The sequence below is a fragment of the Passer montanus genome, unplaced genomic scaffold (assembly GCF_014805655.1).
Source record: "Passer montanus isolate IOZ18808 unplaced genomic scaffold, ASM1480565v1 scaffold183, whole genome shotgun sequence".
Classification (NCBI taxonomy): Eukaryota; Metazoa; Chordata; class Aves; order Passeriformes; family Passeridae; genus Passer; species Passer montanus.
In genome coordinates, this window is record NW_024365715.1 from 196,310 (window position 1) to 222,579 (window position 26,270).

General features: G+C 49.7%; 1 protein-coding gene across 1 annotated transcript; it reads right to left on the reverse strand.

Moving 5' to 3' along the window:
* Nucleotides 1-9,611: 9,611 nt before the first annotated feature.
* On the reverse strand, nucleotides 9,612-21,787 carry LOC120500618 (keratin, type II cytoskeletal 75-like). Its single transcript, XM_039705752.1, is given in 9 exon segments — nucleotides 9,612-9,651; nucleotides 9,921-10,141; nucleotides 10,261-10,331; nucleotides 10,334-10,370; nucleotides 10,742-11,002; nucleotides 12,268-12,325; nucleotides 14,638-14,846; nucleotides 15,229-15,410; nucleotides 21,493-21,787. Coding segments are annotated over 9 exon segments (1,374 nt in total).
* Between the last annotated feature and the right edge of the window lie 4,483 nt (nucleotides 21,788-26,270).

Consider the following 26,270-nt stretch of genomic DNA (forward strand, 5'->3'; position numbering starts at 1 on the left):
AGGGAGAGCAGACTCAGGGCTGCCCTCAGGGTCGGTGCCTCCTGGGATCTGGGGTCGCATTGGAGTTTGAGCAAACCCAGCTTCTGCTTGTACTTGTTTCCTGTGCTGCCTTGGGGAAAGAAGCCACCACAATCACCCAAAAACCTGAACCAGATGGGAAAAGTTCAGCTGGTGAGTCCCTTGCTCACCTTCCTCAGGACAAGCAGCTCCTCCTGGGCATGTGTCTGCAGGCTCTGCTCATCCCTGGACCTGTGTGGGAAAATGGGAGGTTTTTCTGGAGTTCAGCACAATTCCCTCATTCTTTGAGTTCCTTCAGGCCACAAATGAAACTCTGATTTTTCTTTTCCCTCTCCCCAGACAGTGTTTTGGGATACCTTACTCTTGTTTTGTAGCCTGTGGGAAAACAAATGTGTTTTCAGAGAGGTTTCTGCTGCAGAACTGCTTTTGTGTGACCTCAAATAGCTGCTGAACACTTGGAAATCTGAATTTCTGAGTCAGGAAGGAGGGAAAGCAAATGTGGAAGAGGGATATTCTTCTTCCTCCATGTGTCTGTAAATGTGGATGTCACTTTCTCTACTGAGATCCTGGGAGATCTTTCTATCTTCTTCACCCCCACCATGGCACCATGGGGATCTACTGGAGGGGAATCTATTTAATCTTCATCTACAAGTTCTCTGGGAACCATTTGCTACCCCAAAAAGTCCAGTGTTTCTTCCTGTTCATATATTTCAAGCAACATTTTTAGCTCTGAAGTTGCATTTCTCTAGTTTTGACTCACATTTTCCTGTTGGTTTCCCAAACCTGCTTTGCTGGTCTCAGGCCTGTTTGTAACTGGGCTCTGCTGCTCCTGAGGGCTCCCAGGTTCTCCTTCAAATTCCAGAAAAACTCCCTGAGCACGGTCTTGATGCTGCGCTGTGACTCTGCAGGAAGCTGCACTTGGTCTTCAGCACCTTCTTCTGCTGCTCCAGGATCCAAACCTGAATCCCAGAAAGGAAAATGAGAAATGGGGTGAGGATTGTGACAATGGTGGTGAAGGGTCTGGAGGGCCCCCATGAGGAGCAGCTGAGGTAATTTGGTTTGTCTGACTGGGGAAGACAAAACTGAGGTGAGACTCCTCGGGGGCTGCAGCTTCAGACTGAGGAACAGCTCCAATCTCTGCTCTGGGGACCAGGGACAGGACCCAGGGAATGGCTGGAATGGGCAGGGGAGGGTCAAGTTGGATATCAGGAAAAAGCTCTTCCCCAGAGGGGGTCGGGCTCTGAACAGGCTCCCCAGGGAATGGTCACAACCCCAGGGCTGCCAGAGCTCCAGGAATGTTTGGACAATGCCCTTGGGCACGGGGTGGGATTTTGAGGAGCATGTGCAGTGCCAGGGGTTGGACTGGATGATCCCTGTGGGTCTTTGCCCAGGTAACCCATGGCAAAGTGCTGATGCCCTGGCAGTGGGATGTGTTCCTGCTCTTGGCACACCCGGCAGAGTTTCCCAATCCAACAGCTTTTGTTTGGGGGCATCCGTGTGGAAATGCACAAAAAAGCAAAGACATTCTCAAAACCAGCTCTGCAACAAATTTGGGCTGTGCAGAGAGGCCTGAGAGGGGACTGGAGGGCAGCTGGAACTGGTTTTAGCTTGTTCCCTGCCCCAGTCAAGCCCAGAGGTCAGAGCAGCAGTGCCTGGACACTGAGGCCTCGTAAATCACAAAGTTCTCCCCTGACAGCTTGTGCAAGTTCCCTTGATGTCTCTAATGAGCTGTCCTGCCAGGATTCTGTGCCCTGTCCGTGACCTTTCCATGCCCTGTCCGTGCCCTGTCCGTGCCCTTTCCATGCCCTGTCCATGCCCAACACCTCCCTTGGGCTCCAGACCCTGGGACCTGGAGCTGGGGGAGGTTCTCAGCTCACCTGGTCAGTGAGTGAAGCAAATCCATTGTTGAGGGTCTTGAGCTGCTCCTTCTCTTGGTACTTCACCATCTGCACACTGGGATGGAGCTCTGGGCAGAGCAGCAGCTCTGGGGTGGTGATGGTGATGGGGCAATGGTGATGGGGGTGATGGCTCAGAGTGTGATGGTTCAGAGTGTGATGGTGATGGTGGTGGTGATGGGGGTGATGGCTCAGGGTGTGATGGTTCAGGGTGTGATGGTGGTGGTGATGGGGGTGATGGCCCAGGGTGTGATGGTTCAGAGTGTGATGGTGATGGTGGTGGTGATGGGGGTGATGGCTCAGGGTGTGATGGTTCAGGGTGTGATGGTGGTGGTGATGGGGGTGATGGCCCAGGGTGAGATGGTTCAGAGTGTGATGGTGATGGTGGTGGTGATGGGGGTGGTGATGGTGATGGTGATGGTGGTGTTTGAGGGGAAGTTCCCGATCCAGCCCTGCCTGAGGGATGACTGGGGGCTGTGTGTGGCACACGCACCAGCTCTGCTGCCCCTCCCTGCCCAGCAGGCACCACCTTTGCTTTCTATCAAAGTCTTGCACACAGCTCAATTACCACAAATGGGGCTGATAAAGAATGAGGAATATTGATGGTTCAGGGTGTGATGGTGGTGGTGGGGGGGTGATGGCCCAGGGTGAGATGGTTCAGGGTGTGGTGGTGGTGGTGGTGGTGGTGGGGGTGGTGGTTCAGCATTGTGATGGCCAGTGGGGGGGTCTGATTGCTCGACCCAGACACTGCAGCCTTCCCAGAGAGAGGTCCCACAGGAGACAGCTTTCTAGGGATCTCAGGCAGTCCTTCAGCCACCAGTAACCTCAGCAAGGGGCAGGCAGGTCAGCTCTTAGCAGTGATTTCAGCTCTTGGTGATTTCAGCTCTGCCTTGCAAGGTGTCCCCAGGCCAACACAGGGTCAAAGAGACACGAGCACCATGTGGTTATTCCAGAGTTCCTTTATTCCATCACCCTGCAAATGAAGCCAGGGCTGACAGCTCCCTCCTGAACAGCACAGAAGCAGTTTTTTTGGGGAAAAGTGGGTTTGATACAAAGGGGGAAAAAACAATGGGTTACAAAGAATCTACATAGGCTCCAAAGCATGGTGGGAACTCACCATGACCAAGAGGATTCCTCAGTCCAGGAGGGTTGAGATGAGCTTGTTACAGCCCATTTAAGAGACATCTCTCCAAAGTAGAGGTCTGGCATGCCCATCTGCCTCCACAGCTCAGGGGGTGATGGTGATGGCGGCGATGGTGATGGGGGTGCAGGGGGTGAAGGTTCAGGGGGCAATGGTGCAGGGGGTGATGGTGCAGGGGGCGATGGTGCAGGGGGTGATGGTGCAGGGGGTGATGGTGCAGGCGTGATGGGTCAGGGGGGGATGGAGATGGGGACAATGGATGGAGATGGGGACGCTAGGGGCGATGGTGCAGGGTGTGATGGTGCAGGGAGGGTGCAGGGGGTGATGGTTCAGGGGGTGATGGTTCAGGGGGTGATGGTGCAGGGGGCAGTGGTGCAAGGGGTGATGGTGCAGGGGGTGGTGGTGCAGGGGGCAATGGTGCAGGGGGTGATGGTTCAGGGGGTGATGGTGATGGGGACAATGGTGCAGGGGACAATGGTACAGGGGGTGATGGTGCAGGGCTAGGAGGCTCTGCCCAGCCTGGAACCAAAGTTGGTGCTGCTGTAGCCAAACCCTGCTTTGGCTGCACCAAAACCGTATCCATGTCTTGCAGGACAACTTCCACCAGCCCTTCTGGGCCCCGGCCATGAACCATCACAGTTTTGCTGCTGGAGCAGCTCAGAACACCCCAGGGACACAGGGCAGTGCTGAAACTACACCAGTTCCTGGGAAGAGCTATGGAGGAAGAGACAAAATTTCCTTCAGCACGGCCGCAGCTGATGCAGTAGGAGCAGCATCACATGGCAAGTGGTGGGACAGGGGCTGGTGCTGGAAGCAGGTTCCTGGGTGCAGTTCCCTCTGCAGAGCACCTTCTCCTTTTATTTGTGTGGCAAATGGGGTGAGGCTGCACAAAACTTCCACAAAATGTTTGTGATGTGAAGAATGGGGACTAATTAATATTTCTTGTTAACATGCTTGGCAGACAGAGCGGCACCTGATCTGTCCTATTGAGATTTGAGGAATGATTTAAAGTCACAGGGCCATAGTTGGTTTGTGTAAGGACAAAAAATGTTAGGGAATTTGGGTCAGGTGAATTCTTTTCAGATTAAAATTCCCCTTTTTTACTGATTGGGTAAACTGAAATTGAGACTTCAAAGGTGTAAAATGCTTTTTATCCAAGGAGTTCCTAATTTTTTGCTGGTCCCTCTGATTTCAAGATAGAGATTTGAAGGAAAGAGTGACTCAACCTGCTGGTTAATAAAACTCTCAGCAATAAATGGGAATTTACTGGGAATTAATAAAGTCTGGCTGGCAGGTTAAAGGTAAATTACCGTTTTGTTGTTGGTTCTACTAGAAAAAGTTAGAATGCTGCATTTTAATGCCAGGAAACATCTGCAGGGCCAAATCTATTTCTTAAAGTGATTTTCCTGCAGGGTGCTGATCTGGGTGTTTTCCAGCACACTCATTAATTTGAGGAAATTTTTGATTAAACTGAAGCCAATGCCTGGAATGTGGTGGCTTTTTCTAGACACTCATTGTCCAAATCCTTGGAAAAGCATCATCTCCTCGTCCCTCACTTGAAGGTTGGTCCCACCTGGTTTGGGGCAGGGCTTTCCCCTCTTACATTGTGCCCTTGTGGTGTCAGGATTGGGCTCTTCCTGCTGTTCCTGCGTGTGTTGGATCCCTGGAAGGACCAGATGGTTGGAGCCATGTCCCTGTGTTTTGTAGGGAAAAGATGGAAGTTTCAGATGAAGGGTTTGGGTTTGTTCCTTGTGTTTCTTTCCTCTTCCTTGTCCCGTGGTTGGTTGGGAATAGAGCCACAATCGCCAGCTTTGTTGGAGGTATTTGGGACCTCCTGGATGCTCCGGCTCCAGGGCTCTTGGACATTCTGAGGGGATCTGGGCAGGAGAAGAGCCTGAGTTAACCTCATGGTTGTCCTCAATCCTCATGTTGCCCCAGACTTTGGTTGTGTTTTGGGGCTCTCTGGCTGCAGCTCCTTTCTTTGATTGGAGAGGCATTTGTGTCCTCAAATGCCTGGAATTAAATATTGGGAAGTGCTTAGCAAATGCTTTGGAAAGTGTCACACTGTGGGAGGTGGGGTCTCAATGGGATTTGCTGCAGTTCCAGAGGTGATGTCTTTGCTGTGTCCCCACTGATATCACAGCTGGTGGTACAGTCACTGGCTGTACCAGACCCCTCACTCAGTGCTCAGGTTACTGACGAGCCTGAGAGGTGCAGCTCATCCAAACCCCATCAGAACTGCCTTTATTGTTCCCATGCTCTGTAAGAGGTTTGGAAAACCACAGCTTGGGATTGCAATGGACACCTCAGTGTCCTGAGTCATCCTTCCCTGGGCTTTGGTGGGTCCATGTTTCACATAGTCTCTGGACCACCTCCACAACTGCAGTCTTTGTGTCCAAGGAGCTGCTGTCATTCCAGTGGTTCCTCTCAATTCCTCACGTTGAGGAGAGCAGGAACATGAGAAATACTGAGTGAGGAGATGAGTCACTGATCAAACCCTTGGTGGGGTTTTGGGGCTTCAGTCCCAGATCCGGAGCTCAAAGGCCAAACCCTTTTTTCTGGGGACGTGAGTGACTCAGCAGCAGCAAGAAGTAGACAGAGGATGTGTCACACACAGGGAAACCCAGCAGGGGCTGGGGATATCAACCTTTTAAAAGCCTTTTTAATATAAATTTGGAAATCTGAATAATTAAGCCCTTGGCATCTCTCTTCCCCATCAGGTTGGAACAGATTCCTTGGTATATTGCCCAAATAGTGCAGGAGTAACACCTTTGAAATGCAGAGCAATCAACTGACATACTCTTGGAACACCAAAAATCTCTGGGATTTAGTGATGGGTTGTGGGAGCCCAGTTCCACAGGGTCCCTGAAAGGACATGGCAGAGAGGAAGAGCAAAGGAAAAGCTGTTACCACTTTACAGAGGCTTTTAACTGCCCTTGGATGGGACACTCCACCTTGGCTTTCAGCTCGGCTTTGCTCACAGAGGCACAGTCTATGTGTCCTGGAGCACTTAAAGGGTTTGGGGAATGAAAAAGAAAAATGTTTAATGCCAGCAGATAATGAGGTGACCAAGTCCCAGGGCTGGTCTCTTCAAGGACACACATTTCCCTGTGCTGTTAAAGCTTTTTACTCCCTTATCCTCTCAGGATGACAATGAATGTCACTGGATACAGAGAGGAGAAGGAAAGTTGGGGCCAGTTGGGGTTTCCAAATACCCCAAATAAACACACTCAGCTAAAGATGATCTACTTAAGGTGGAATTCTACTCTTTTTAATAAAAATCTCCCCAAAAGTTGGCCTTTCGGTTGCTCTAGAGTCTCCGGAGAGGGGGAGGCCTCACCTACCTACTGACAACACTGGCTGCTGTTCTCCCTAAAAGCCTGGAATAAACGTTGTATTTGGTTGAAAGAGCTGTGAGCCCAACAAACTCCTCCTCTGCACAGGTGGGGGGGGTTTGCTCCTCATACCTGCAAGGGGAGGAAGAAACATCACTTTGCTCCTCATTATTCAGCTTAAACACATGGTGGGATCCTTGGGATTGTCCTGAGCAGGGACAGGAGTTGGACTTGATGATCCTTCGGGTCCCTTCCAGCTGAGGATATTCCGTGATTAAACAGGAACATTAATCTAATCCTCTTCTTCCACCTCCAAATGCCCAACCCGAGCAGCTGCTGATGGAAGTCACCCACAAGCACCTGGAGCAGATCCTGATCCTTGTGCAGCCTTTGCCATCCCAAAGATCCATGGAGTGTCACCTCTCATCACTTGCAGGAGTGTCTTCCAGGGGGAATTGCTGCCAGGAAAACCAGACCTGGGCATTCCTTTCTGCTGGAATTGTTGGGCAAATCCCTGTGAATTTGGACTGTACATGTATTTATTTTTCAGTGAAAGATGTGGGTTCAGAGTGACAAAACTGTAGGGAAGGTGGGTAAATCTTTCCTAGAGACATGAAATAGGTGATTTTCAGTCCCATCCTTGCTGGAATATCAACAGGGCTCTGTGCCATGGGTGGGAACACTTAATTCCTTTGGCTGCAATGGGATAAGGCTTAGGCCTGGAAATCCCTCTTCCAGAAGTGCTTTTATGTGATTTTCTTGGCATTCCCATGGCCTGGGAACATGTTCTGCTCCATGGAGAAGTTCCTGCATGTAACCCCGAAAGCCACTCAGTGTTTCAGGGTAAAGCTGTGTGGGAGCTCTGGAGCTGAGCACTTTCTTTGGGATCCAGCCCAAAAGGAGCTCAGAGAGTTTAGCATTTTCCTGGCTGGTCCCTGGGTGAGTTGGCATCTCCTGGGAAGTGGAAGGACTGAAGTTGGCTCGTTGTCTCCAGGTGTTTAATTGCACAGCTGGGCTGATCTGGCCTGGCTGATCCGGCCCAAACCTTGGCTTGGAAGCTTCTCCCTGCTGTAGAATCACATCCTTGGTAACTCCTGGCCTGGTGGCTCTGCCAGCTGCTCCAGGCAGGGGATTGAGAAAAAGCCTGACTGCTTTCCCTCATCTGGAAAGCTTAGTTCTGATCCTTGGGATCCATCTTCCTTGCCTGTAAAAACTTCTTGGAGCATTCCTGCTCTTCTGGCATTTCCAGGGACTGCCCAAAGTGCTCTCAGTCCATGAAGGGGGAGAGATGCTCCTGGGGAACAACTTTTGACCCCAAATTGACTTTCTGCTCTTTGGCTGGTTGACATGGTGGTGTTTATGGCCAGGTGAAACCAGCCCCACCTTCTGGTCTCTGCTGGCTGTTAATCGTGGACACCTCCCAGGTGCTGCTTTGGGATCTCTCCCAATGCTCCAGTGCTCCCTCTCTCCTCAGAACAGAGACAGGGAGGAGTGGGAGATGGGAAGGTTCTGAGCAGCAGCTGGTGCCGAGGCCAAATCTTCTAAAATTACTCTAAAATGACTCTTGCAGGGGGATTTTGTGGTGGCACAGAAACCCTGCACTGCTCATTGTTTGATTGAAGTTTATCGAAGAAATTTCATAAAATTAATATAAAAAGTTCAGCAGGAGCAGAAAATGGGGGGAACGAGCTGGTTACATTTTGGCACAGAATCTCCCAACTCTTTTCTTTGCCTATCTCCCCTCCCCAGGAAAAAAAAAAAAAAAAAAAAAGGGAGGGGGAGGAAAGGAAAAAAAAAAAAAAAAAAAAAGGAGGGGGAGGGAAAGAAAAAAAAAAAAAAAAAAAAAGAGAGAGAGAGAGAAAGGAAAAAAAAGAAAAAAAAAGAAAAAAAGCTGCACCTAAAGGTGTTAAACCAGAGATGTTTTTCCAAGTTATGTAAAATTTATTGTTTGTGTTCAACAATTGTTGTTCCTTCTTTCCCCCCCCCAGCTTCTAACACTCTTTTTTGCCCTGTTTTTAACCTGTCTCCAGCTTCTGAGAAAGGGAATGATTTTCTGCTGCGACACCTGTGCATTATTTGGGCTTTGGACTTAAAATGATCCCTTCTGGGTGGGTGAGGAATTAACTGGACATTAGAGAGAGCCCTTTCAACTATGGAAAATTAAAGCTGAATTTTGGGATGTAGGTAGAGCAGGAGAGTCCTGGAGTGAGCCAGCAATGCCAGAGGAATTGGGGAATGGAGAAACTGCCTGTGGGAAGACGTTTTGTTTTCAATTTCTTAAGAATTTGGGGAGTGTGGGAGGAGTAGGTGGGAGGGAGCACCATGGGCTCAGTTCTCTTGGATTCCTGGGCAGGTGAAAGAACAGGCTCTGCTTCCAGAGGTAAACACAATTCTTGCCCCTCCTCTGGATTGGCACCGGGACACTGGGAAGGTGCTCGCTGAGCTCCAACATTAATGAGACTCGTTAATGAGACAGCTGATTGTTCACTGACAAGCTGCACTGCCAGCTGGGGGAGGGATATGCAGGAGAGTGGTTTGGATGGGGAGAGGGAGTGCTCCCAAGCCGAGAAATGGCGCTGGGAAGGTTTTCCCTCCATGGTGAAGTGACAAGCAGGGATTCCGAGATGATTCCAAGGCTTTGTGCTGGCAGGGGAAGGTGCTGCTTGCCTTTCCGTGCTCCAGGTGAGCGGCTCAGCTCCTGTGGCTTTCCTGGGTGGTGCTTTTAGACACAAACCTCACACTGGAGCTGCTTCCTGCTCCGCAGCCGAATCCCCCCATTCCAAGCCTGCTGTTGAAACCTGCTCCCAGCCCCAGTATGTTCCCACCTCTGTAGCTGCTCCCAGATAAGACCACGACTGCCATGGGAAAGCAGGAGCACAGGGTTTGTTTGGAAGAGTACAAAGGAATTTCAAGCTTTAGTTTCACACATTCCAGTTATTTCTTGGACTGTCTATCACTGACTGGATTTCACACATCTTATTCTCTGGCTTTTCTTCCGGCCTGAGGCATCTGAGTCTCCCAAGGGACAATCTCAATGTACAAATCCCTTCAAGTTCAAATTTGGAAAATGTCTCAGGCTCTTCGGCCTCCCTAGTCCCACCTAAAGGGCTGGAAAAATTATATTAATTTTTGTGCAGATAATTACAAGCTGCATCTTCCTTGTCTTATCCTCAATTCCAGGTACAATCAAGGAATCATTTAATACATTGTTTGTGAGGTGGATTACTTACAAATATTCATGGCACCAACACCTCCAGACAGCCTGGAAGAAAGAGAGGATGGAGAAGTCAGGGTTCCTAATAAGGATAATCTCAAGCAATATTTTCCCACCAAGGACCTTGGAAAACAGACCCAGTGGGGGCTGGGTGTGATGGGGAGTATCCAAGAGGATTTGGAATGGCACCTGTTACTGTGTAGGATGGGAGTGAATTCCCTCTGCAAAACTTTGTGACACTTGCACCTCCTTGCAAGGCAAAGGTGAGAACGTTTCTGGATTTGGACGTGATTTGGTTTGCAGGGGGGAGTTCCCACCTGCTCTCCTCACCCTCCAGCAGCTTCCTGTAAGTCGCGATCTCGATGTCCAGGGCCAGCTTGATGTTCATGAGCACCTGGTATTCCCGGAGCTGCCGGGCCAGGTCAGCCTTGGCTTTGTGCAGACCGGTCTCCAGTTTCTCCAGCCTGGCCCTGATGTCCTTGAGGGTGATGTCCCCATGCTGCTCCATGTCAGTGATGGCCGTCTGCAGCTTGGCCACCTGCAGGAACAATTCCAGTGGTCATGTGGTGGGTGTGGATCTCAATTTCCAGGTCCCTTCCAGCCAGGGGTGGAGATGAGTGCCCCACGTTTGGGGAGGTCCTGTGTCTGCAACTTCACGCTGTCCATGTCTGAGTGGAGCTGCTGGACCAGGTGGTTCATCTCTGAGATCCCCACCCTGGTGTTCTGGAGTCATCCCTGTGCCAGCCAGCCAAGAGCTGCAGCTCCTCCTGTACTGGGTGGGCTGGGAGGTGATGTGGGGGACAGGCAGAGACTGACCCTGCTCTGATCCTCTCTTCACCAGGACTTCCCACACTCATCCCCTTGAGCTTCCTCCTTTTGTGTCCTTCTGCTCCTCCAGCTCTCATTATCAAGGCAGCATTTTCCCATAGAGTTGTGAAGAATCATGGAAGGTTGGAAAACACCTTTAAGATCATCAAGTCCAACTGCCAAACATCTCCAAGGAACTACTTGAACTCCTCTCCAAATCCACTTCATTTTACACCTTTTCCCCCTGTCCTCACTGCTTGTTCTCTCCAGTATAAATTAGCCTTTTGGAAATGTTAAACAAAAATCTCCCTGTTTGTTTCCACCCCCTCACCTTGCACTGGTACCAGGACTTGGCCTCGGCACGGCTCCAGTTGGTGATGTCCTCATAGTGTGCCTTGACCTCGGCGATGATGCTGTCCAGGTTTTGGCTGTTGTCCATGGACAGCACCAACGAGGTGTCAGAGATCTGGGTCTGCATCTGGCACAGCTGCTGTAAGTCAAACTCATTTTCTGTTCCAAATGTTTCGTTGTTATTTTGTAGAAGAGTGCTGGGGAGGAGCTGCAGCGCTGATGTGAGAGATGCTACTCGTTTCCAAAAATTTAGAAAGGTTTATTAAACTTTATCAAAAATGCAACAGAAGACTGAATAGAGAAAATATTATGGCGTCAGGAGCAGCAGAAGATTTTTCCCACCATGTGCTCATCCACAAAATGGAGGTTTCACCTTTTAACCCTTTAGTCCCTCCCAAAGTTCTGTCCATCGACTCCTTCTTTGCTGTCCAGTGGGGGAGTTAATTTCCTTACATCTTGATTGGAGATCAGCTGTTGCCATAGTAATGAGCCGACCCTCCCAAATGTCCCAAGCCCAGGCTGCCTCCGGATAACAAGACAAGGGGTAAAACATATCTATAAATCTATAAAACTTCTCTTAACATATATACATGATATTTGCCTTTTAATTGTGAGAGTCAACAATTGCATTACTCACCTATCACACTGACCAGCTCTTGGGCTCTTTGAGCCTCTAGAGACTGGGAAGATGGGGGAACAGCAGACTGGGAAATTTGGGATACTCTTACTGCTTTGTAGAGGGCTTGCAGGAAGTTTATCTCATCTGCCAGTTTATCTCATCTCGCCTTGGTCCCCTGATGATGCCTTGTTCACACATCCAGGCATCCACCTGGAATGGTGACAACGGAGCTTGGACCAGACCTTCTCTGGGTCATTGGGTGAAGTCTTTGTATCTAACACAAACCTTTGGAGTTTCAGATGAAATTGAGAACTGAAATTTTATTAAACCAGAAATGGAGAATTTCTTAATGGAGGATTTCTCTGCACCTTTAAGCAGAGCCAAGAGTAAAGCGATTTCTCACCTCCACCTTTTTTTTTTTGGGAGGGGAGGAGGGAAGATGTCCATGAATCCAAATGATGTCACACCACTGAATTTCTCTTTTTCTGCCAGGCAGATATTTTGTACAATACTTGAAACAGCAGAAGCTTCTTATTGCGTCTCCTGCAGGGGAGACCAGGGGGCTGTGGATGCTGGGATTGGACACAGAAAAGCTGAGGACTAGCAGAGCATCTGGTGGAGGCACAAGGTCTGCATGACCCAGAGCTGATCTGGGGGACGAAATCAGTGGGATCTGTGGGACACCCCTGAGTTTGGGATGAGGGACCTGAAACAAGGAGGAATTACAGCCCAGCACTGCTCCACTGGCACAACCAGGTGTTTCTGCTTCTGGGGATGACTCCACCTGTGCCCCATGCTCTGGGCCTGGCATTGCTGGATACAAAGGGTGATTTGAATGTGGTTTTTCCAAAGCTGTCCCTGCTTTGGTGGTGGTGGTGCCTCCTCACCTTGAACACGACAAAGTTGTTCTCTGCTGTTGTGCACTTGTTGATCTCCTCCTGGTACCTCTGGGGAGGGAGAGCTCAGAATCCCTTCAGAGCCTCCACCCCATGCAAACCCGCTCTCCACACCAGGAGAGACCAAAGGGTCTCTTCCTGCAGGCGTTTACCAACAATCCACAGATTTTTGGAGGGAGCAGTGCTGGAACAGAGTCCTTGATGGAGCTTTATTGTTTTTACTTCTGTGTCACTGATTATGATGGAAAAGGCAGCACCCTAGGCTGGAGGGTGGGAGGGGCCGTCTAGAAAAGCTGAAGGCTCTCATCAAAGGCACCTTTTATCCCCTGAATGGGAGCCTTGTGGTCCCGAAATGTTCTGGGTGGAGCCGGGGGTGAGCTCATCGGCACGCCTGGTTAGTCAGGAGAGCCGGGATCTGCGGGATGGCCGGGGAGGAGGGCGGGGGGTGGCCGGGGCAGGGAGAGTTAAGGCCACGCTCTTGGGAAAGGTCAAAACCCAGCGGGAGCCTGGACCCATGCCCAGCTCCCATGGAATGTTAAAATCGGGGAGATGAAAGAAAGAAAGAGAGGAGTTCAAAGGAAGGAGTCCATGCAGGTAATAAACCACTGGTCTCTCCTGGCCCTTTCATGGGGGAAGATTTATTCCCATCAGGAATATCCATCCCTGAAAATAATTTCCATTAAGCAGAGCCCCAGCTTTGCATCCATTTGTGGGTATTGAAGCTCTTGGCAACATAGAAGAGAAAATTTAATGTCTGTTTTCCAGCTTTGGATTAATGTTTGGCCCAGAGGAATCAGAGGTCTGGGTTGGAAGGGACCTTAAAGATCATGTCATTCCAATTCCCATATTAGGAAGAAAATTTGGGATTCAAAAGTTTAAAATAGTTAAAGGTGGGAAGAACAAATTCCTAGGAAGCAGGGCGGGAGCCTGATGTTGTGATGTAGGTGCAAGAGGATGGTCCATGCCCAGCAATGTGTGTGGTGCCATTGAGCTTCACCCCAGAATCCACTGATGCCAAAGGAATATTTGCCACTTTGTCAGACACAAGCAGAGCTCTAAAGTCTAAAGTGCTTCTCTGATGTGACCATTGACTGTCCAAGGATTTCATGTGCGTGCTGATTTCTTTCCCCAGGGCAGTCAAGGATGTTTCAATGCTGGAAGGAACTTTTCCTTTTGGGAAAGGCGGCACAGAGTGGCAGGCACGTGATCTCCTGGGAAAGCAGAGCAGAGAATTCAGGCAGGATGCATATGCCCTTGTTGGGAATTGGGATGAGCACCTCACTCCCACGTCTCATTTTTTTGGTTCCACACTGACAATTTAAGCTCCTCATTTATTCACATCCATTCCCAGGAGATCCCTCGTGGCCATGGGAGCAGGCACAAATACTGGATGGATGTTTTCCTGAAGTGCAAAGAGTGGAGGAGAGAGGGTACTCCTGCTCCCAACAGCCCAAAGAGCTGCTGAGCTGAAACTCGGGCCCAGGATCCTGGTGACTTTCCATGGGGTGGGAGGTAACTCCTCACTTTCTAAAGTGCTCAAACTATCCAATACATTGAACTAATTCTGATTTAGTTTTAAAATAAAAGAGGAGAGATTTAGATGGGATATTGGGAAGAAATTCCTCTCTTTGAGGGTGGGGAGGCCCTGGAATGGAATTCCTGTAGCAGCTGTATCTGCCCCTGGACCCCTGGAAGTGCCCAAGGCCAGGTTGGATGGGGCTTGGAGCAGCCTGGGACAGTGGAAGGTGTCCCTGCACGTGGCACGGGTGGGATGGGATGAGCTTTGAGGTCCCTTCAATCCAAACCATTCTGGGATCTTGTGATCCCATGGGTACTTATGGCTGGGGTGGCTCCACAGCAGGCTTCTCAGCTGACAAACACCGAGATACAGCTCCAAGCAATTCAAGCAAAACACAGAGCTCCAGGGAGACCTTGGAGCCCCTTCCAGGATCTAAAGGGGCTCCAGGAGAGCTGGAGAGGGACTTGGGACAAGGGATAGGGGGACAGGACACAGGGAATGTCTTCCCATAGCCAGAGGGAGGGATAGATGGGATACTGGGAAGAAATTCCTCCCTGTGAGGGTGGGGAGGTCCTGGAATGGATTTCGCTGGAAGCTGTTGCTGCCCCATCCCTCTAAGTGTCCAAGGCCAGGTTGGATGGGGCTTGGAGCAGCCTGGGATAGTGGGAGGTGTCCCTGCCTGTGGCAGGGGGTGGGATGAGATGATCTCTAACGTCCCTTCCCATCCAAAACTTTCCATGATTCTGAGGTCATGCTTTTTGGGCTGTCTTGGGCCTTTTCACTGATGCAGGAAGAACAGAGTGAAGTAAAACTGGACAGGTCTTTGTGTGGGTGTTGCCTACCTGACCTGGAAGTCCTCCACCACATCCTGCATGGCCTTGAGCTCAGAGCTGAGCTGCAGCCTCTCCTGTCCTAGAGCCTCCAGCTGCCACCTCGTGTTGCTGATGTACAGCTCAAACATGGGCTCCAGGTTATTCTGCACAATTTTCTGACCTTTCAAGAGGCTCCATTTGGTCTCCAGAACTTGGTTTTGTTGCTCCAGGAACTGTACCTGAAAGCCACCACAACAATATAAATAATTCAGGATCCTCAACTCAAAACTTGCCATGCTTTTCATGAAATGGAAGTTTAATATGGCAGGGGTTGTAAATGTTTTCTGTAATTTAAAGCATGATTTGATGGGCATATCACCCAAAGATCATTGCTGGGAAGATCTGGGAGCCAGGAGAAATATTCAGCTGCAAGGAAACCTGGAGAAATCATTTGCTCTGCATCCGGGTTGTCAAAAGTATCTATATGGACAGTCTGGATATGGAACAAAGTCCTGCACAAAATCTTTAACTCTGCTTTAATGATTTAGAATTATATTTCTAATGTTGAGAACTTTCTGACTCCATCTCCAGGTAATGCCAGAGCTGGAGAACATGCCTCACCTTGTTGATGAAGGAGGCAAATTAGTTGTTGAAGGATTTCATTTGGTCCTTGTCCTCCTGCTGCACCTGCTGCACGTTGAGGTCAATCTCCAGATTCAGGGGCACCAAGAGGCACTGGTTGACCATGACCTTTTGTATCCCTCCAGGGCCACATCCAAGCCCTGCTCCTCCAGCTGTGCCTCCTGCCCTGGGCTGTATCCTGGTCTGGCAGCCCTGGGCCCTCCACTCATGGCCATCCTTGAGCTCAGCCCGAGGCTGTGAGGGCTCCTCCTGCTGAAGGCTCCTCAGCCCTTCCTGTGCCTCCAGCAGGGCCATGGGACACGGACACGGAGCTGCGGCTGCTGTGCAGGATGGGCATCATGGAGGAGCAGCACCAACTCCAAGAGACCCAACACTGAAAGAGGACAATGAGGTGAGGTAGCAGAGGAGCAGGAATGCGGAAACCCCTGGGCAGGTGCTGTCAGGGTGACCACCTTCCCGAGAGCGATCCTCTCCGAGTCCCGACGACCAGCTCCCTCAGCCCATGCAGCACTCGAGCCAGATGCGGTAATAAAAGCCTGACCAGACAGACAGGAGGACTCCTCGCTTGGTAGATCCAGCAGGGTTTATTGAAGGAAGGTCTGAAGGTCCAGGTGGGGTAAGGGTGAGGGGAACAGAGAGGAGCACCAAGGCAAAGACCCAAGAACAAGGGAGAGGCCAGGGCATATAACTGGGGGAAGGTAGGAGGAGTTAGGGTACAAACGAGCCAATGGGATTGGGGGAAGAAGGGAGGAGCTGGGATGGGGTGACTCAATGTCAACCAGTGAGGAAGGAGAGGGAAGTGGTTTCTCAGGGAGGACCAATGGGAGAACAGGAGGGGTAGAACTTTCTGGAACCAGGGGAGGAACAGCAACCGATTGACAGAAGCACATTTGCATGGGCAAACAAGGGATCATGGGGAGACTCTCATCCTGATCTCTGCCATGGTGTCTTCCCATGGCATTCTGTCTCTGTCCTCCCCATGGCCACCTCCCACACAGGAATCTTTGGGAGTTGGGATCAGGAGTCTTCTCAGCCTTTTATGCTTTTGGAGAGCTGGGCTTGACCACAGGTCAAGGAGTGAGCTCATGGGTTTGGTATCTAGCACTCAGTCACCCCCACCAGCTCTAATGCCACAGGCTGGCAGAGACAGCTCGTAAAACTTTCCAACCCGTATTTTCTAAGCTGCTTTTCAAAGAGGAGATTACTGGTGGGGCAAAAAAAAAAAATCCATTTCCATCCACAAGTTGCCTTTGGGCTTGGTTTTAGCTTGGTTAAAGTAGTTCCTGTTAATTTAAAGCTGATGAGACTGAAGTTGCTGCAAGAGGGAATCCAGAGATTGGGAAAATGACAATTTGATGTGCTTTGTTAAAGAAAAATCCTGACTCTGCCCCCAGATTTCCAGCCATTGTAGGGTATTACAACCTGTGCTGATCTAGGGAAGAAGTTCCTGTCTTGGTCTGCACTCCTGAGCTTTCCAGGCAGAACTTCATTGCACTGAGGTGCTGCTGGTAAAGGTAGGGATTTGGGAGACACCAGTGCCCTTCTGGGAGCCCAGAATTCTGAAATAAGAATTCTGAAAGTCCAGGGTCCCTGAGAGAAAACAAACTGAGATGTGAAAGTCCTGCTTATGAGTCACAGAATGTCCTGGGCTGGAAGGCACCCACAGGGACTACCGAATCCAACCCCTGGCCCTGCACAGACACCCAAAAATCCCACCCTGTGCCGTAGGGCATTGTCTAAATGCTTCTGGAGCTCTGGCAGCCTTGGGGCTATGGCCATTTCTAGTGGTTTTGCTTCACCAATTTGAGATTTCCTGGCCTATGCACCAATTAATGTGATGGGTCTAGTGCTGGCCACACTCCAGTGCACCCACTAGAATATCCTCACTCATTTCCTGCTGTGAGAGAGGATTAGGAGAAAGGCAAAGCAGGCTCAAAACTTTAAAAGGGTATAAAGAAAGCTTTATTAACAGTAACTAAAAGAAAGAAAACAAGATTCAGAAGAAAATCTTTAAAACACTTTTCCCCCCTAGAACTTTTTCTGTCCTACTAACAATTCAGTCTGTTTATCACTTCTAGAACAGTCTTTCTTCAGTTCACTTAGGGAGAGAAGTTCCTCTTGTTAATGTTGTGGAGACTTTTCCACAAGGAAACAGTTCTCTCATGGCTTTTAATTTCCACAAATAGCAGCCCTCCAGGAATCTGCAATCATGAAGTCCCTCCCATCTTTCACAGCTTTCCCACAGCTGTGTTTATGGGTCATGTCAACTTATGGAGTACTATTTTAAGGATGAGTTGATGAAAAGCAAAGATTTTCTTTATCGATCTTTGAGATTATCTTAATCTCTGAGAACAGAGGTCTTCTTCTTTCCATGGGGCAGAGGGTCTTGATCACTCTTCCCTCTCTACTCAAATTTCTCATGGAATCACAGCTACTTTAACATGTGCTTACTTTAGCATGGAGGCCTTTGTTCATATCTACAATATGAACACTTAATCTCCTCATACTTTTTCAATGAGTTACAGGGAAAAAGAGTCTGATGTATCAATTACATCTTTCTCCATAGCTTTACAAAAGGATTTCAGCCCCAAAATCAAGGCATCTCCTCATCCTTCCCACCTGGGACTTGACTCTTTCTTCACTGACCTTGGTGTCTTCATGTTGTTTCTCTACGTGTTCCCACTCTTCTTTTCTCTCACCTGAGGGAGGATTGATGTCTGTAGGTCTCATCTGTGTACTGAAAGAGTCACTATCTCACTCAGGCCTGCAGATGGCTATGTGATTTCTGCAGGGCAGTGCTGGAACTGTTTACAGTAGAGGATTTATTTGGCGGCCATGCTGGGGGAGGGCCAAGATCTCAGCAGCCAGGCCAGAACACAACAGAAGCACAGTTGTGGGCCGATGGCTTCTCCTGCCCCTGCCCGGGGCTTGCGGGTGAACCCCAAGGGTGGCAGAATCTTGGCCGAGCCGGCCCGGCCCGGGGCTGCTCCTGGGGCCTGGTGGATCCTGGCTCGGCCAGGGCTGGCAGCAGGGCAGAGCTTAGTAGTGCCCACATGTTGACAACTGCAGCCATGGCCCGGCCTTGGCCCTGTGGCCTCCCCTCCCCTGCCCGGTGGTTGCAGGTGAACCTCAATGGCAGCAGAATCTTGGCCGAGCCGGCCCGGCCCAGGGCTGCTCCTGGGGCCCAGCAAACCCGGCTCGGCCTGGGCTGGTGGCGGGGCTGGGATTAGTAGCAGCCAGGTGTTGGCAACTGCAGCCACGGCCCAGCCTTGGGCCCACAGCCTCCCCTCCCCTGCCCAGCAGCCGATGGGGCCTGGGGGGCTCCCTGGGAAGGGTCTCAGCCCCATGGCAGAGCCTGCCCAGCCCAGCCTGGCCAAGATGGGAGCTGGGCTGGGCTTGTCGACCTGCTTTCAGGCCTGAAAAGAGAATTTCCAGGATTTTTCGTTTTCAACATGTGTGTTTACAGAGCTGTGTTCAGCTTTCTAGTGGTTTAACAAAGTGTCAATATTTAGAATGACTCACTGATTCATTTTACTGGGCACAGAGGAAGCTCTCAGCAGCTCCTCTCAGAAAAACTCACTTCCGTGGTGGCTCCAATGATAAAACCAGCACACCATTCCCTGGGGAGTCTCTTCAGTGTCCTGGCACCCTCTGGGGAAGAACCTTTTCTGATATCCAACCTAAACTTCCCTGGCACAGCTCCAGCCATTCCCTGAGTCCTGTCCCTGGTCCCCAGAGCAGAGATCGGAGCTGTGCCTCAGGACGAAGCCGCAGCCCCCGAGGAGTCTCACCCCAGTCTCCTCTTTTCCAAGGTGGACAAACCAACCCTCAGCTGCTCCTTGTGTGGCCCCTGCAAACCCTTCCCCATCCATGTAGCTCTGGATGGAGCTTTGATGCTGGACAGTGCTTAAATAACAAACCAAACTCCAACTCTGCTGCTGCCAGTGGGATGTGGACTCAAGAGGCTGGAGAAAGATGGGCTGGTGCTGAAGACAACAAGACACTTCCTTTTCAGTTCCCCGAGGGTCTTTCACTGTCTCACAACCTCCCCTGGGGACATTATTCCTCCCAAAGAGGGTTACTTTGGGGGTTTAATGGGTGTTTCCCATTTCTAATTATGGTAATGGCAGCGGAGGTGTTTTATCAGTCCCTGGAGATGTGTGTGCAGATCAGATGAGCTGCAGCACTCATTTTCTTGGGAAAATCAGATTTATATGCCTCCATGACTCATCCCATTTGATTACAGAGGTTTGGGCACAAGTACTGTGGCATAAAATGCTGAGATGTCATAATTAGGACTTAAGACAGAAGAACTTTCTCTTGTGCCAAGTAGGAAGGGTACATATCTTCCCATTCTCATGGAAATAGAACATCCAAATGCTTTCTTCCTGTTGGCTATGAGGTCCATGGAGTTGGAGAGGAAGGAGATGTCTCAACTTGCATGTGCCTTTTTTACCTTCAAAGCAGCAAAGTTACTGTGCTGCACCAACGACCCTTTGCCACAAGGTAAGATAAAAGAATTGGAATTTAAAAGAGGATGCGACATAATTAATTCCACATGCCTTTTATTAGACAAACACTGGGAAATTAGGGATGTTGAGGGTGAAAGGACAAACAGGAGCACAGCACCTTTTACATACATAATGACACATGGGTTTGATTTCCAAATCTTTTGAAGGAGCTGGATGAGGACTGGATCCAAGAGAAGCCTCAGTGCTGATGGCACCAGGGCCTGGAGTCAGTTCCTCAATAACATCTCCTGGTGGAGATGGACTTGAAGCTGGAGCTGCTGCCTCCAAGCATGCATGAGCCACCTGTGCCGTATCCACTTCCAGAGATGGAGCCTATTCCCATTCCAGCGCAGACCCCACCTACAGCCCCACCACTGGAGCTCAGGCAGTTGTTGCTTCCATATCCCATTCCTGAACCGGTCACAGCTGCCAGAGGAAAACACCCTCATGAGAGGAATCCACAAGCAGTGGATGAGTAGGACAGGCTCTGAGCAGGGGTGGGAGGTAGATCTCGAAAGTGCTAAATGTCTCTAAAAGTTACTTACAGATGTTCACTGAGCCAGCACCTTCTCCAGAGAGCCTGTCAGGGAGCAAAAGAGAGCCAATGAGACTTCAAAAGGAACCCATGAGCAGGACCTGCTCACAAAGGCAGGAAAATTTCCTTTGAATATTTTTGAAAGGTGGGATGTTTGTATGAAAGGCTGCTGTTGCCAAGCAGCTCCTCTTCACAGGCACTCACTGGTCTTTAAACAGCTTTCAGATCTGAATGTGGGCCTTACCAGGGTCAGCAACTCCATTGCACCTCTGAAAACTGGGATATAAAATCTCACCCACCTGCACTCCTCGCCCTCCAGCAGCTTCCTATAAGTCACGATCTCGATGTCCAGGGCCAGCTTGACATTCATGAGCTCCTGGTATTCCCGGAGCTGCCGGGCCAGGTCAGCCTTGGCTTTCTGCAGGGCTGTCTCCAGTCCCTCCAGTTTGGTCCTGGCGTCCTTGAGGGCCGACTCCCCACGCTGTTCTGCATCAGCAATGGATGTCTGCAACCCAGTGACCTGCAGGGGAAAATCCAGATTTTCATTCCTTATTGAGAGCATAACCCAGCTCTTTGTATCCTGAGGTCCCAATCCCAGATCTGATGTTGGGTTAACATGAATAGGCGTGATCTTAACCATCACTGATCCATGAATTGAATTCAATTCATTTAACTGCTCCATGTTCTGAGCCAGGTCACAGTCTGGATTTACCTCCACAACTCTCAGAATCTCCTTGCGGTGATTGATACTACACTGAGTAACTCTTGGTGATGTCACTGCTCTGATACAAATCCAGTCATGTTCATTCCTGATCCAGCAGAATTTGGTTGAATTTATTTTTATTCCCTGGGCAACTGAGAGGTCAGGTCACAGGAAGGGTTACATTTGATGCACTGGTTGTGCCCTTTACCTGTTTTTTCACACTGTCAATCTCGGATCGGAGCCGCTGCATGTGGCGGTTGAGCTCTGAGATCTCCTGCTTGGTGTTCCGGAGGTCGTCTCCATGCCTGCCAGCCGTGGCCTGCAGCTCCTCGTACTGTCACGAATCTGGTTCTTCTCATCCTTACGGATATTCTGGATATTGGGGTCAAACTTGAGGTTGAGTGGCTTCAGAAGGCTCTGGTTAACTGTGACTTCATGGATGCCCCCAAGTGGGACAGCAGGGAATCCAGGGCCACCACCAATCCCAAACGGACCAGCACCTGCCCCACCAAACCCATAGGAGATCCCATTTCCAGCACCAAAACCTGCAGGTCCGTAGGAGACACCACCTCTTCCAGCTCCGGAGATCCTCTGGCATTCGCCAAGGCTGTAGAGGCTCCTGCTTCCAAACCCTCCAGTGAACCTTCCATAACCAGTGGTGGCCCCGCAGCTGCCAGCTTGTGCTGCAGGGCGCAGGCAGAGGCTGGAGCTGCTGGCATTTGGGAAGAAGGCAGAAGCAGCACTGAAGTTCCTTCTGGCCTGACTCCTCACGGTGCACTGGCGGGACATGGCAGCTGCCAGGGGTGATCCAAGGAATAAAGGAATGAGAGGAAGTGGCTGGAGGTGAAGTGCTCCCCCAGCCTGGGACTGGCCCTTTATATCCTCCTGAGGTGGGGATGGATCCAGTGTGGGGTTTATCCCACTGATTAACTGGGCCTGGCACACCCACAGTGAGTTCACCATGAGCACCCATGGGGCTTTCAAAAAAGGGCAGAGGTTGCATTTTTTTTTGTGTTGAAATAGCTGAGAAAACCTCGATAGTGGGTTCTCAGCTCTTGTTTGCAGCCACCCCTTTCCCACTCCCTCCTTCCACTGTTGAAGGAGATGGTTCTTTGTTGGGTAAGGGCTTGCTCATCTCCAGTCCATGGATGAATCAATCCAGGTTGTGTAAGGTTAATATGGTTGGTTTTGGAACATTGATTCCTGGTGGAGGGTCTGAGATCTGAAGTCTCTGATCATGTGTTGTGGTTCTGAGCAAACTCCAGAGGGGCAACAGCACCTCAGGTCTCAACCTGATGGGAACTCTTCTTCTTGTGCTTAAACTAGAATTCTTTAAAGCACAACTGGTACAGGAGACGGAAAGAGGTGATGGAGGGAGGGCCAGGGTGGTAATGGGCAAGTCTTGGAGCACCCGCCACCAAAAACAGCTGGGGATTGGGAAGGGTGTGGAGGGAATTTTATGAACAGTGTTCTCAGACCTTTTCTTTCTGTGGAAACTGCCCATGTTCTATAGAATCATCAGGGTTAGAAGCGACCTTCAGGATGACCCAGTCCAGCTGCCAGCTCAGCACTACCATGGGCACCCTAAACCATGTCCCCAAATGTGCCAAGTCACCCTGATTTGGACTTATAACAGATGGTGACATATCAGAACCTGCTCCAGAAGGGAGTTTCTGTCATCTGTGATGCCACAAACCCTGACTCTGCAATTTCTCAGGGCTTCACCTGTGAAGACTTTTGATCTGTTTCCTGACTCATGGGATGACTTTGTCTCTACATGGAGCTACCAGGCTGCCCTCCCCACACCTGTTGTTTTTGCCGTCTTACTCACCAGGAAATTCAGTGCTTACAACATTGCTCGCAGACACCTCTCTTCACTCCTACCCCCTGTGGCTTCCAGGAAAAGCCAAACAGGACATTTCCCTGGTGAAGGACACGGCGTCTCAGCTCCAGTACACACAGGATTGTCCTAGAGCAGGCAAGATGCTCCCAAGAATCTCCTGGTGCCTTGGCTGGGTGCCCAGGAGTGGGCATGCTTTTCCCAGCCCCTGCAGCCCCTGGGGTTTGTCAGCCCAAGCTGAGCACCCACTCCTTGGAGGAGATGGCAGCCCTCCCATAGAGCATTTCTGGGAATCCATTGTGGATGTGACAACCTGGTTAGGGAGTGAGAAAACTAACTTAGTTTTTCCAGAATCAGCCTGCAAGACTTCAGAAAGTTGAAGATAAGCAATGATAACTTATTATTATAAATAACCTGCACGTGTTGTTTTCCTACACTCTGTTTTCTTGTTTTTCTCAAAGATTATTTTTAAGGATATCTTGTTAATTAACCAACCAAGTGAAATATATTAATTAAATAACCAATCAAGTTCATATAAATCAGATAAGCAATGATAACTTATTATTATAAATAACTTATTATTATAAATAAGTTGTTTTCCTACTCTCTGTTTTCTTGTTTTTCTCAAAGATTATTTTTAAGGATATCTTGTTAATTAACCAACCAAGTGAAATATATTAATTAAATAACCAATCAAGTTCATATAAATCAAAAGAATTTATAAAAAAAAAAAAAGCAGTCCAAAATAAACAACATGTTGTACCAATCAGCTTTCTGGTGAGCCTGTGTCATTTCTCACTCAACAGCAACAATCCATAGCTTTCTCTAGCCATGTTCAGGCACTGGGACATGCCACAAGTCTTTGCAGGTGCATCTTTCAAGAGCTTGTCCTGGCACACGTGGCAGCTGAACAAAAAAGTGAGTGATAACCAATCAAGTTCATATAAATCAAAAGAACTTATAAAAAAAAAGCAGTCCAAAATAAACAACATGTTATACCAATCAGCTTTCTGGTGAGCCTGTGTCATTTCTCACTCAACAGCAACAATCCATAGCTTTCTCTAGCCATGTTCAGGCACTGGGACATGCCACAAGTCTTTGCAGGTGCATCTTTCAGGAGCTTGTCCTGGCACACGTGGCAGCTGAACAAAAAAGTGAGTGGGACCAGAAGGACTCAGGAGAGAAATGGGCAGTTTCCCACAATCTCTTTTTGCCTTTCAGCCAAGTTTTTTTTTATTTTTAATTCTATTTTTCTCTCTGTTCTTGTAACATTTGCATTACACACCCTGGAATGACAATAACTGTCTTGGGAGTGTTTCAGCTCCTTTGTGTTACAACAAGCAGCTGTTTTTAAGAGAGAGGAGCTCCTGTGACTGAGCCTCAGGCTGTCCTAAAGAACTCTGTAAAATCCTTATGGGCACCAACCTGCAATCAGCTCCCTCCACACACTGCAAATCCAGGCCCCTGAGTGCCAGCACCATCCATGTCATTATGACTAAGTCTTTAATCTGGGCTGGGCTGGAATTAATGGGGATCATCTTTTCCTGCTGGAATACCAGCCCCAGGTGATGGCTGCAATCTTTTGGGATGCAGGAGGTGACAGCCTGGAGATCAGGGCCCTGCTCTTCAGCAAGGGCAACTGTAGGTTGGTTGAGTATCCAGAAGTGTGATGCCCTGGAAGAACAAATATCTGGCCCTGGTATTTCCTGGGCTGGATGACAGGCTTTGAACTGTCTGTGCTGTGACCCAGGTGTGGATGCAGTGGGCAACACCTCCTGATGTCCCTGTTGGACATGGGAGAAGTGTTGGTGTCACAAGCGATGGAAACTCCCTCCTGGGACAGATTCTGATGTTTCTTGATCAGGGTGATTTGGCACATTTGGGTGTAGGTTGATCATGGTAGTGCTAGGCTGGCGGCTGGACTGGGTCATCCTGAAGGTCTCTTCCAACCCTGATGATTCTGTGGAATGTGGACAGTTTTCACAGAAAGAAAAGGTCTGAGAACACTGTTCATAAAATTCCCTCCACATCCTTCCCACTCCCCAGATATTTTTGGTGGCGGGTGCTCCAAGACTCCTGTCAATGCCCCATGTAGTGACCCCTCACAATATGAGGGGTTGGAGTGTGTCCAGGATGGGAATGGAACTGGGGCTGGAGCACCAGGGAAGGGTCTGGAGAACTCCTGAGAGACCTGGGGAGCTCAGCCTGGAGAAAAGAGGCTCAGGGGAATTCCCTGACAGGAGGGGGCAGCCAGAGGACAGTCAGGCTCTGCTCCAAGGGAACAACAGGAGAAGAGGAAGCAGCCTCAGACTGTGCCAGGGGAGGTTGAAGTTGGACATCAGGGGAATTTCTCCGTGGCCATTGGCAGGGGCTGCCCAGGGAGGTTTGGAGTCCCCATCCTGGAGGTGTCCAAGGAAGGACTGGATCTGGCACTTGGTGCTGTGGGCTGGGTTACAAGGTGGGGATTGCACAGGTTGGATTCCATGATGTGGGAGGGTTTTTCCAACCTCAGGGATTCTGGGATTATACAGTCCCATATCCTTGTGGTTAGGGAGGGTGTGTTTGAGCAGCAGAAGGAAGGCCATTGGGTGACCTGGCCCAGGCTGCTGTTCTGAGGGAGAGAGGATATTGTTCCTTCCCTGGAGGCTGCTGAGAGAGGTGGTGGAGCAGGAGTGGGGACCCACAGCAGATCCACAACCAAGCCTGCAAGATTTCAGGAAGGAAATTTCCTCAGGGATGCTCAAGGCATCCTAGAAAAAACTGTGGGAAACTACTGGTCCTGAAGGAAACCCTGAATTCAGTCTGTCTTCCCAGCACTCCCAGTTCCCTTCTATCTCCCCAAATCCATGAGGATTTTCTTAAGAGGGCCCCTCTACTCATTACTTGAACCTATTGAAATCCGGGGAGTGAGGGCTGGCCTGTTTTTTCCAGTCACTTGTTCATTCAAGTGGCCTTCCATAAGTGAGATCTGTCACTGCAGATGTTTCTCTGCTTTTACTTCTCCATTAATTTCTCCCAATTAGTCAGAACCACATCTGAAAGCCCTACACCTCCTTTGGTTTTTCTTCCACCTTCTCCAAACAAGACCTTGTCTCCAACATATCCTAAGAACATGAAGAAACACTGGATCTTGAAGACTTTCACTTTTCAACAGTGAAACAAACCCCTTTCTTGGGTTTTTTAATAGCTACTGGATTTGTGACATTTAATTCAGTGTAGGGCCAAATCTGGTTCATAATTCTTACTGACCAGAGTATGGACCTGATCCTGCCCCTCTGTGTAGTTAGAGGGGAGGGAACATGAGCACCAGGGAGGGCTCTCAGCCTGCTCAGGCACATGTTTGCACTGCTGGCTCCAAGGCGTGGGTGACACCAGGGGTTTGGGATGGATGAATCACCTGAACAGGCCAGGGGGTTGCTCTGGCTCCGCTGG